This window comes from Scyliorhinus torazame, chromosome 19 (assembly GCF_047496885.1).
Source record: "Scyliorhinus torazame isolate Kashiwa2021f chromosome 19, sScyTor2.1, whole genome shotgun sequence".
NCBI classification, from domain to species: domain Eukaryota; kingdom Metazoa; phylum Chordata; class Chondrichthyes; order Carcharhiniformes; family Scyliorhinidae; genus Scyliorhinus; species Scyliorhinus torazame.
In genome coordinates this window covers 123,524,541-123,536,633 of record NC_092725.1, presented here as the reverse complement: position 1 = coordinate 123,536,633, position 12,093 = coordinate 123,524,541, and the positions used below count along the sequence as shown (strand labels likewise).

Below are 12,093 nucleotides of genomic sequence, written 5' to 3'. Positions count from 1 at the left end.
TTTACCCAGAGAGTAGTGGGGGCATGGAATGCACTGCCTGTGGAAGTAGTTGAGTCGGAAACATTAGGGACCTTCAAGCAGCTATTGGATAGGTACATGGATTACGGTAAAATGATATAGTGTAGATTTATTTGTTCTTAAGGGCAGCACGGTAGCATTGTGCATAGCACAATTGCTTCACAGCTCCATGGTCCCAGGTTCGATTCCGGATTGGGTCATTGTCTGTGCGGAGTCTGCACGTCCTCCCCGTGTCTGCGTGGGTTTCCTCCGGGTGCTCCGGTTTCCTCCCACAGTCCAAAGATGTGCGGGTTAGGTGAATTGGCCAATGATAAATTGCCCTTAATGTCCAAATTGCCCTTGGTGTTGGGTGGAGGTGTTGAGTTTGGGTAGGGTGCTCTTTCCAAGAGCCGGTGCAGACTCAAAGGGCCGAATGGCCTCCTTCTGCACTGTAAATTCAATGATAATCTATGATTAATCTAGGACAAAGGTTCGGCACAACATCGTGGGCCGAAGGGCCTGTTCTGTGCTGTATTTTCTATGTTCTATGTTCACCTCTTTTCCCCCCCCTCACCTCTTTTCCCCCCCCTCACCTCTTTTCCCCCCCCTCACCTCTTTTCCCCCCCCTCACCTCCTTCCCCCCCCCCTCACCTCCTTTCCCCCCCCCCTCACCTCCTTTCCCCCCCCCCTCACCTCAACCCCTCCCCCCCCCCCCCCCCCCCCCCCCCGCCCCCCCCCCCCTCACCACAGCCACTCCAATCAAAACAGGCAGCTGTCACCTCACTTTGCAGCATCCACTGACTGGTGGGTTAGTGACACAGGTACTGTTAACGGTTACTTAACAGAGTGAACTGTCTCCCTTGCCCTCCATATTCTGCTGGAATTAAAGCTGGAGATTCCTTTGGCCACATATTGGTACCTTGAGAGTCATTCTTTTGGTCACGCTTCCGGTCATCTCTCCTAAATAAATCAGGATTTGTTTCTCCTCCCTAAAAAACCTATGGGACATTTTCAACATTGGGAGGTTCCAATCGACTAAGCTTCTTGTAGGTTTTTTTGTTATGTTTACATCATCCCACTCAAATTTCAGTCACAAATGTAAAGAAAACTTACCTGCTTCTTGGACTGCTCATGAAACTCAACTTTTTTAAGTGATTGTGAACGATATCTTCAAGAATGTCTGTATCTCCGTGGATGATAATGGGGATTACTGATGACCAGTATGCATAGTAACCTGGGTACAAAACACATTACTGAGCAGAGAGCTTTAAAACCGAGTTCAGTACACAATAGAATAATAGCATGATGTCTCCTGAATTTGATGCCACGTTAAAAATAAATGTCTTCAGAAATTGTGATGACATAATTTATATTCTGAGAACATTATTTTCTGTTTGTCATCATTTAGACTGTAGGTTTAATTTCATTCATCATTCGGACTAAAAATGTAGCCAGGTTTACTAGAGGAAAGCTCTGAGATTCCAAACAAAAATAAATCTCACCATCCGTTCTTCTATTCATAACTAAATAGTGACCTCCTTTTCACATTAATGCAGTTTTACCCTTCATGAGATCTAACCAGCCAATGGTTGATAATCACAGACGTACAACATTTTTGAAGGCTATCTGAACTCATGCCAGACTATTCATGGTATGCCTCAGGTTATTCTGTTGAAAGGGAAACGTTATTGGGTGAGGGGGTGAGTGAAATATTACAATTTGGGCTTGACCCAAAACACTTTATTCGTCATAAAAGGCATTTTCAAAGACTGGGCTGCATGTTCTATGAACTGAAAGGTATTCTTTACAATGCAATAAACCAGATGTAACATGCCTTTGAGCTAACAGCTTACCCTTTACACACTGGAAGTAATATAGGATGCCTATCATATACTCTTGATCTCTCCTGTTGTAAAAGCACTCTGCTGTAATCTATGTTAGTTCACGCTAAAACAGAATTAAAATATAGCAGGACTAGATTTATATTGAAACCATTGATACTTCAAACCATTTTCTGAGATGAAGGGCAGAATCTTGAACCTGTGATAGCCGTCAGTGAGAATGGCGATGCAGGCGGAAAATACGGGGAGAATTGGGAAACGTGATAAATACGTTATAATATCATTAGCGAGCCCTCATCCTGGATCTTCACGTCCCCTGGTCGTTGGGGAAACATCACGCTGGCGCGATTTGCAACAGCTGTATAAAAATGAGAACCTGCCGACCACACCTTCAAAGCGGATTTTGGACTGCGTGGTCAAGCTGCCATTACCCTCCGAGGTACCAGCCGCAGGGATGCAGCAAGAAGATGTGGGGGATTCAGGCCTTGGAGGGGGGGGGGGGGGGGGTCACTCGCAGGCCTTGTGTGTCCCCTTCATAGCTGGAAGCCTTTAGATTTAAAGGGGTCTAGTGTGTAAGCAGCACTTCCAGGGTACTCCTCGCTGGATTTGTGGCAATATCACTACTGAGGGATTGTCCTTCCAGAGTGGCAGCTGCAAAATGGGTGGGAGCAGGTCAATCCACAGAGTCAGCACTGGGGGCAACTGTAAGATTTGTGGGTGGGGTTCCATGAGATGCCAGGCTGCAAGGGCATGGGGAACTCTGACAAGAGGTGATTTCCAGCCTCATGAGGCCCAGGTACCCTCACACAGGGGGGAGGACCACTGCGGTGAGAATGAAACCCTACACTCATCGGCACCTTGAAGCCAGTGGGCATTAGATTGTTGGAAATTAAAGGCCACTGGTTTTGAGAGGCCAGGCTGTCAGGGGTTAGCATCTGGGTGGCTGGCTATTCAAGTTGGAGCAATTGTTTAATCTGCAGCCCTTAAAAGCTGGGGAACGAGGGTGTCCTCTAAGGAGGAAGTTGCCATGCTAATTTCAGTCTTCACATCCATCAGCTGTGCCTTGTCATGATATGCAGACATGCAGATAATGATATACAGACAGGCACGGACAGGCAGCTAATGAACACAGAACAGGACATGACCAATAAGCAGGCAGGACACTCGGGTGGTATCTCACTATAAAAGGCACGAGGCACTCACACTCCGCCTCTTTCTACTGATGAACATCTACAGAGTGAGTCAGGGTGTATGTACAGTATCACACCTCCAGCACGTCGCTAAGAGCTAGTCTGGTCCAGTCAGACAGAGTAACCACACTTAGGTTAGCAGAGAGTCGAACTCATAGAGAACTGTGCTAACTGTGCTACTGGTTCAATAAATCAGATTGAACTAACTTCAAGGTCTGGAGTATCTTATGGTTAAAGCTGCATCCAGTTGCAGCCTTTGTTATCCCAGAGTACATAACACATCATGCTACCAGGAGACTGCTGAATCTAGGTGGTTTACATCAGTCCGTTCCGTGACGACCAGTGAATGTATCCCGGCACCATGGAGAAGATTCAGGCTCCTCACCAGCTCAGGGCCTCCGGCAATCTCAGTGCCAACTGGCGGACATTCAAGCAAAAGTTTCTGCTGTACATCGAAGCTTCAGACCTCGTGGCTGCGTCTGATGCAAGGAAGATCGCGCTTCTCCTCTCAACAGCGGGTGATCAAGCCATCAAACTCTTCAACTTTTTTCACTTCACAGAAGGCCAGGACAAGACAAAGTTTCAGACCATCCTGGACAAGTTTGACAGTCACTGTGAAGTGGACACCAATGAAATCTTCGAGCGCTACATATTCAAACAGCATCTATAAGGTAAAGATAGATCCTTCTTAACTAACCTCCGCCTGCTAGCACTGTCCTGCAACTTTGGTGATATTGCTGACTCAATGATCAGAGACCAAATCGTTTTTGGAGTTCACTCTGATCCTCTGAGAGAGCAGCTACTGAAGATCAAGCATATGACCCAGCCAGTCGCGATTGAAGCATGCACAGTGCATGAGCACGCCAAAAATCGCTATGCCCAGTACAAATCGGCTAAAAATGAGAAACTTGCCTCCCACGAGGCAGAGTGTGTGCAGGCCATCTCCCAGATGCAGCGCCTCAGCATTGATGAAAGCTGCCATTTTGCACGCTTTTCCCAGGGCCCCACGCATGCACGATGCAAACGGGATAACGAAGCGGCCGATACCCGCACTGCGCATGTGCGATGATGCGCGGAGCGTCAGGACGCCGACGTCAGGATGTGCTCGAACTGCGGCAACGCCCACTTAAAGAAACACTGCCCTGCAAGAGGCAGGCGATGTTTAAACTGTGGGACGCTTGGACACTATGCAGCCTTGTGCAGGTCTGCACCACCAGTTGGGGCCAGCGCTCCCAATTCCGATGTCGGCGCGTTCAGAGTGTGCAATAACGATTACAGGATTCTGATCTTGGCAGCACAACAGATCCAGAGGAAGAATGCCTGGACTCCGCCTACTGTGTGGGCATCATTAACAAATGTGAATATGCCACGTCCAGCTCATCACAAACACAATCCATCCTCGCTGTGGATTCTGCGGACGAATGGCGTGCGGTGATGCAGGTCAACCACTGCTCCATCCAGTTTAAGCTGGACACAGGTGCTACTGCCAACCTCCTCTCACAGGCAGATTTCAAATGCATCAAGAAGCTCCCCAAGGTCCTTCCAGCAGCCTGCAGGCTCCTGGACTACAACGGAAATGACATCACGGCACAGGGATCCTGCCATCTACTCGTCTCCAACCGGAGCAAACATGCATGGTTACGTTTTGAAATTGTCAAGCCAGAAAGGGCATCCCTACTTGGCGTGCATGCCTGCAAGCAGCTGAACCTCGTGCAGCGCGTTTACACAACGACATCCTCCAATGTGGATCTTCAGGCCGGCGTTGACGGCATCCTCGCTCAGTATCCGGATATGTTCGACGGGATGGGCACGCTGCCATATCGATGCAAAATTCTGCTACGATCTGATGCCAAGCCAGTGGTCCACGCACCACGCCGGGACCCGGCTCCGCTGAGGGAGCGCATGAAGGAACAGCTCAAGGATCTTCAACAACAAGGCATCATATCCAAGGTAACCGAACCGGCTGACTGGGTCAGCTCGATGGTATGTGTTAGAAAGCCTTCGGGAGACCTGCGCGTCTGCATTGATCCCAAGGACCTCAATACGAATATCATGTGTGAACACTACCCCATCCCGAAGCGGGAGGGCCTCACCAGTGAGATGGCACATGCACGTTTTTTCACCAAGTTAGATGCATCACATGGATTTTGGCAAATCCAGCTGGATGAGTCCAGCAGTAGGCTCTGCACCTTCAACACACCGTTTGGCAGATACTGCTATAATCACATGCCGTTTGGCATTGTCTCGGCATTGGAGATCTTCCATCGCATCATGGAGCAGATGATGGAGGTCAATGAAGGGGCTCGTGTGTACGTGGACGACATCATCATCTGGTCCATGACCCCTGAAGAGCATGTTTCCTGTCTCCAGCAGGTATTCCGCCGTGTCCATGCCTATGGCCTGAAGCTCAACAGGTCCAAATATTGCTTTGGTATGTCGACACTCAAGTTCCTAGGTGACCAGATCACAGACAAGGTCAAGGCCATCAAAGCCATGAAGGTTCCCGATGACAAGAAGGCGGTGTTGCGCTGCCTGGGCATGGTCAATTTTCTGGGCAAGTTCATCCCAAACCTGGCCTCACAAACCACGGCCCTACGAAACCTGGTGAAGAAGTCCACTGCCTTTGATTGGAAGGCAGCACATCAGGCAAAGTGGTTGGAGCTGAAAAGCAAGCTCGCCACTGCACCAGTCTTGGCATTTTTCGACCCAGACAGGGAGACAAAGATCTCAACAGATGTGAGCCAGGATGGCATCGGTGCGGTGCTGCTTCAACGCGATGACACTTCATCCTGGGCACCGGTAGCCTACGCACCGAGGGCCACGACGCCCACCGAAACAAGGTATGCGCAAATAGAGAAGGAATGCCTGGGTCTTCTCATTGACATTCTCAAGTTCCACGACTATGTCTACGGCTTGCCGACATTCACAGTCAAGACGGATCATAGGCCTCTGGTCCACATTATCCACAAGGACCTGAACGACATGATGCCTCGGTCGCAGCGCATCCTCCTCAAACTCAGAAGGTACGACTTTGACTTAGTGTACATGCCTGGCAAGGAGCTCATCATCGCTGATGCATTGTCCCGCTCCATCACATTGCCTAGTGAACCGCTGGAAATCATCCGGCAGATTGAATCACAGGTGCAGCTGTGTGCTCGCACCCTCCCGGTGTCTGACGAGAAGATGGTTCGTATCCGCGAGGAGACAGCCAAAGACCCCCCTCTTGCAGCGTGTCATGCACCACCTTGCCAATGGCTGGCAGAAAGGGCAGTGCCCTCAATTTTACAATGTAAAGGACGACCTGACGGTGATTGATGGTATCCTCCTCAAGCTGGACCGGATTGTCATTCCACTCAGTCTCCAGAGCTTGGTGCTCCGCCAAATCCATGAGGGACACCTGGGCGTCGAGAAGTGCAGACGCAGAGTCAGGCAGCGGTCTACTGGCCCAGTATTAGCCAGGACATCTCGAAAATGGTCCTCAACTGTGCGATCTGTCAACGCTTCCAGCCAGCGCAGAGTAAGGAGACGCTTCAGCAGCATGAAATCGAGACCACCCCGTGGTCCAAGGTTGGCATCGACCTCTTTCGTGCGAATGACTGTGACTACGTGTTGGTTATTGACTATTTCTCCAATTACCCTGGAGTCATGAAGCTCTCAGACCTCACATCTCAGACCGTCATCAAGGCCTGTAAGGAGACGTTCTCCAGGCATGGTATCCCACTCATTGTCATGAGTGACAATAGCCGGTACTTCAACAGCCACGAGTGGTCTATGTTTGACAAGTCATAACATTTCAAAGATGTCACTTCCAGCCCACACTATCCGCAGTCCAATGGGAAGGTTGAAAAGGGGGTGCACATTGTGAAACAGCTCATCTGCAAGGCCGCGGATTCTGCTTCTGACATCTACCTCGTGCTGCTTGCATACAGGGCGACCCCACTGTCCACTGGCATGTCGCCGGCTCAAGTCCTGATGAACAGGGACCTGCGGACGACACATCCAGCCATACACTTTCCCAATCTGGATCACCTCCCGGTGCTGCAGAAGGTGCAGCAGCTCCGAAACCAGCAAAAGCAGCGCTATGATGCTCATGCCACCGATTTGCCCGTGTTATCCCCGGCAGACAATGTCAGGATCAAGATACCGGATGGTGGCTGGTCTGCTCCAGTTGTCGTTGTTCGACAGGCTGCGCCCCGCTCGTATGCTGTACGTATGGCTGATGGTTCTGTTGTGCGATGAAACAGACGGGCACTGCGCAAGGTCGCCTGCCCGCGACCGCTTTCTTCTCCGTTTCCGTCTGTTGTTTTGCCACCTCCTGATACCTCGAACTACGAGGCCACCAATCAGGCTTCCATCCCGCCTGTCAAGGCGCCGTCGTCCCCACCACCACCTCTCCGGCGGTCGACAAGGACAGACGTAAGCCCCAGAGACTGGACTTATGAACATTTGTTTTGTTTGCTATGTTCTGTTTTCTCACATTAGACAGCTGTATTCTCATGTAAATATGTTCAAATATGCCACCGCTTGTAAATATGTTAATATATGCCACAAAACATTTTTCAAAAGGGAGATGTCATGATATGCAGACATGCAGATAATGATATACAGGCAGGCACAGACCGGCAGCTAATGAACACAGAGAACAGGACATGGCCAATGAGCAGGCACAACACTCAAGGGTGGTATCTCACTCTAAAGGCACGAGGCACTCACACTCCGCCTCTATCCACTGATGAACATCTACAGAGTGAGTCAGGGTGTATGTACAGTATCACACCTCCAGCACGTGGCTAAGAGCTAGTCTGGTTCAGTCAGACAGAGTAACCACACTTAGGTTAGCAGAGAGTTGAACTCATAGAGAACTGTGCTAACTGTGCTACTGGTTCAATAAATCAGATTGAACTAACTTCAAGGTCTGGAGTATCTTTTGGTTAAAGCTGCATCCAGTTGCAGCCTGTGTTATCCCAGAGTCCATAACACATCATGCCTCACCTGCCATAAGGGAAAGCTCGGTCCCTGATCCTTCCTTGATGAGTAAATTGTGCAAATTTAGTCAGCACTATAATGCTTGAGTGCATCACTGATTGCTGCCCAATTTTTAACACTTCCCCACACCTCTGATTTATGGACAGCCTGTGCGGAGAACGGCTAAAGAGGAGGACCTCTTCGTGAACCTGCTCCTGGGGAGGAGAACCTCCTCATGGACCTGCTCCTGGGGAGGAGGACCTCCTCGTGGACCTGCTCCTGGGGAGGAGGACCTCCTCGTGGACCTGCTCCTGGGGAGGAGGACCTCCTCGTGAACCTGCTCCTGGGAGGAGGACCTCCTCATGAACCTGCTTGTGTTGAGGAGGACCTCCTTGTGAACCTGCTTCTGGGGAGGAAGACTCCCTCATGAACCTGCTCATGGGGAGGACCTCCTCGTGAACCTGCTCCTGGGGAGGAAGACCCCCTCGTGAACCTGCTCCTGACGAGGCCGACTCTTTGTGAACCTGCTCCTGGGAGGAGGACTCCTTGTGAACCTGCTCCTGGGGAGGAGGACCTCCTTGTGAACCTGCTCCTGGGATGAGGACCTCCTCCTGACCCTGTTCCTGGGAGGAGGACCGCCTCGTGTTCTTGCTCCTGGGGAGGAGGACCTCCTTGTGAGCCTGCATCTGGGAAGGAGGACCTCCTTGTGAACCTGCATCTGGGGAGGAGGACCTCCTTGTGAACCTGCATCTGGGGAGGAGGACATACGCGTGAACCTGCTCCTGGGGAGGAAGACACCCTGGTGCACCTGCTTCTGGAGAGGAGGACCTCCTCGTGAACCTGCTCCTGAGAGGAGGACCTCCTCGTGTACCTGCTCCTGGGGAGGAGGACCCCTTGTGAAGATTCTTCTGCGGAGGAGGACCTCCTCGTGAACCTGCTCCTGGGATGAGGACCTACTCGTGAACCTGCTCCTGGGAAGGAGGATTCCTTATGAACCTGCTTCTGGGGAGGAGGACCTCCTCATGAACTTGCCCCTGGGGGGGAGGACCTCCTTGTGTTCCTGCTCCTGGGAGGAGGACCTCCTCGTGTTCCTGCTCCTGGGGAGGAGGACCTCCTCGTGTTCCTGCTCCTGGGGAGGAAGACACCCTCGTGATCCTGCTTCTGGGGAGTAAGACCCCCTCATGAACCTGATCCTGGGGAGGAGAACGCCGTTGTGACCCTGCTCCTGGGAGGAGGACCTCCTCATGAACTTGCCCCTGGGGAGGAGGACCTCCTTGTGGAATTGCCCCTGGGGAGGAGGACCTCCTCGTGAACCTGCTCCTGGGGAGGAGGACCTCCCCGTGAACCTGCTCCTGGGGAGGAGGATCTCCTCGTGAACCTGCTCCTGGGGAGGAGGACCTCCTCGTGAACCTGCTTCTAGGGAGGAGGACCACCTCGTGAACCTGCTCCTGGGAGGAGGACCACCTCGTGAACCTGCTCCTGGGGAGGAGGACTCCTTGTGAACCTGCTCCTGGGAGGAGGACCTCCTGATGTACTTGCCCTTGGGGTGGAGTACCTCCTCGTGGACCTGCTTCTGGGGAGAAAGACCCCCCTCGTGAACCTGCTTCTGGGGAGGAGGACCTCCTCATGAACTTGCCCCTGGGGAGGAGGACCTCCTCGTGTTCCTGCTCCTGGGAGGAGGACCTCCTGATGTACTTGCCCTTGGGGTGTAGTGCCTCCTCGTGGACCTGCTTCTGGGGAGAAAGACCCCCTCGTGAACCTACTCCTGGAGAGTAGGACTCCTTGTGAACCTGCTTCTGGGGAGGAAGACCACCTCATGAACCTGCTCCTGGGGAGGAGGACATCCTCGTGACCCTGTTCCTGGGAGGAGGACCTCCTCGTGTTCCTGCTCCTGGGGAGGAGGACCGCCTCGTGAATCTGCTTCTGGGGAGGAAGACCACCTCATGAACCTGCTCCTAGGGAGGAGGACATCCTCGTGACCCTGTTCCTGGGGAGGAGGACCTCCTTGTGAACCTGCTCCTGGGGAGGAGGACCGCCTCGTGAACCTGCTTCTGGGGAGGAGGACCTCCTCGTGAACCTGCTCCTGGGGAAGAGGACTCCTTGTGAACCTGCTCCTGGGAGGAGGACCTCCTCGTGACCCTGTTCCTGGGGAGGAGGACCTCCTCGTCTTCCTGCTCCTGGGAGGAGGACCTCCTCATGAACCTGCTCCTGGGGAGGAGGAGCTCCTCATGAACATGCCCCTGGGGAGGAGGATCTCCTCCTGAACCTGCTCCTGGTCAAACTTCCCATCAACAGGTCTAGGCACCGGCCGACCGAAGGGGGCTGTCTGACCAGACTGTCTGCCCCTCTGCCGTGGCTACATTCGCGGCTGGGTGTCCCTGGGGAGGGAGCATGTGGTGTCCAAAAGCACCCTCATGGCTGAGGTGCCTGATTGATCCCTTTAATCACATTTTGGTTTGATGTTTCATGTCTTATTTCTGATTCGCGTTTTGTTTACGGCAGTTTTCCTTCGAGGGGCTGTTCTAATTTGTCCCTTAGTCTATTAGATTTATTTTACTTGGTTATTTGTGTTGCTTAAAATAGTTGTAAACCGAGCCCCCAAGCATTGAACTCCAAGGCTCATACTCACATAACAGAGAGGTGACACAGTTGTGGCCCCAAATGCAAGGCATTATAATGCATTCGCTCATCAGTCATACAGTTAAGGAAGCATCATGATTCTCCCATGAAGGTAGGACACAGGTCCATTGAATGCGCAGAACTGCCTTCAGTCCTCACTCGGTGTGGGGGGACATCGATGTGCTGCTGTACTCTGCCAGGAACAGCGCCCTGCAGAGGAGGGGAGGCTGGGTCTATTGATCTTCTGGGAGCAGGGCAATAGATTGTGGAGCCTCGGTGGCGACACTTTCGGACGTGGGGATTCCGACGTAGAACTTCCCACCTCCAGAGGTCCAGTGCCGGGGAAAACAATGACTGTCCCGGGAGTCGGTGCACCTCCTGCGCCAGGTGATGCAAGAGTTAGCAACACATGGACTGGGAGGTCACCCATTGCCATTGGCTTGTTTCAGGGCTTCATGGGGGACTTGTGCAGAATTTCTCAGTCGGTGCACACAGATGGGCCCACATGTACATCAACCTGGACCAGGCGAGCCAGGATGCTCGGGTCACGGGCTTCACCCCAGGTACAGGGTGCCATTGCCTGCACCCATGTGCATGGGGTAACATTTTTGAACTACAAAGATACCACCCCCCCTCAATGTCCAGCTCATCTGTGACCATGTGACCTGTATCATTCAGATGTGTGCCTGTTCCTGGGGAGCATCCATGATAGTTACTTCCTGGGGCACACCTAGATCCCAGCTGTTTTTGAGGAAGAGCAGTGGCTGGTGGGATGGCTTCTCGAGAACAAAGAGTACCCAGTCAGGAGGTGACTGATGGCACCAGTACAGAGGCCACAAACACCTATGGAGACTACAATGAGGCTCATGTGTCAATGTGTGCGCTGGTCGAGTCGGTGATTGGACAGCTGAAGATGCGGTTCTTGGGCGAGATTCTCCGACCCCCCGCCGGGTCGGAGAATCGCCGGGGGCTGGCGTGAATCCCTCCCCCGCCGGTTGCCGAAGTCTCCGGCACCGGAGATTCGGCGGGGGCGGGAATCGCCCCCCGCCGGTTGCCGAATTCTCCGCCACCGGATATTCGGCGGGGGCGGGAATCGAGCTGCGCCAGTTGTCGGGCCCCCCCGCTCGATTCTCCAGCCCGGATGGGCCGAAGTCCCGCCGCTAAAATGCCTGTCCCACCGGAGTAAATTAAACCACCTACCTTACTGGCGGGACAAGGCGGAGCGGGCAGGCTCCAGGGTCCTGGGGGGGGGGGGGGGGGGGGGGGCGCGGGGCAATCTGGCCCCGGGGGGGGGGGGGGGGGGGCGCGGGGCAATCTGGCCCCGGGGGGTGCCCCCACCGTGGCCTGGCCCGCGATCGGGGCCCACCGATCCGCGGGCTGGCCTGTGCCGTGGGGGCACTCTTTCCCTTCTGCCTCCGCCACAGTCTCCACCATGGCGGAGGCGGAAGAGACTCCCTCCACTGCGCATGCGCGGGAATGCC

The 12,093-nt window shown here is 53.1% G+C and overlaps 1 protein-coding gene across 1 annotated transcript in view; it reads right to left on the bottom strand.

The window, feature by feature from the left end:
- The window catches only part of LOC140396483 (uncharacterized), a 183,343-nt gene that overhangs the window by 78,982 nt on the left and 92,268 nt on the right, over positions 1–12,093 (bottom strand). The window contains exon 18 of the mRNA XM_072485151.1: positions 1,111–1,231. Within this exon, the coding sequence (XP_072341252.1) occupies positions 1,111–1,231 (121 nt within the window). The remainder of the gene's footprint in view (positions 1–1,110; positions 1,232–12,093) is intronic.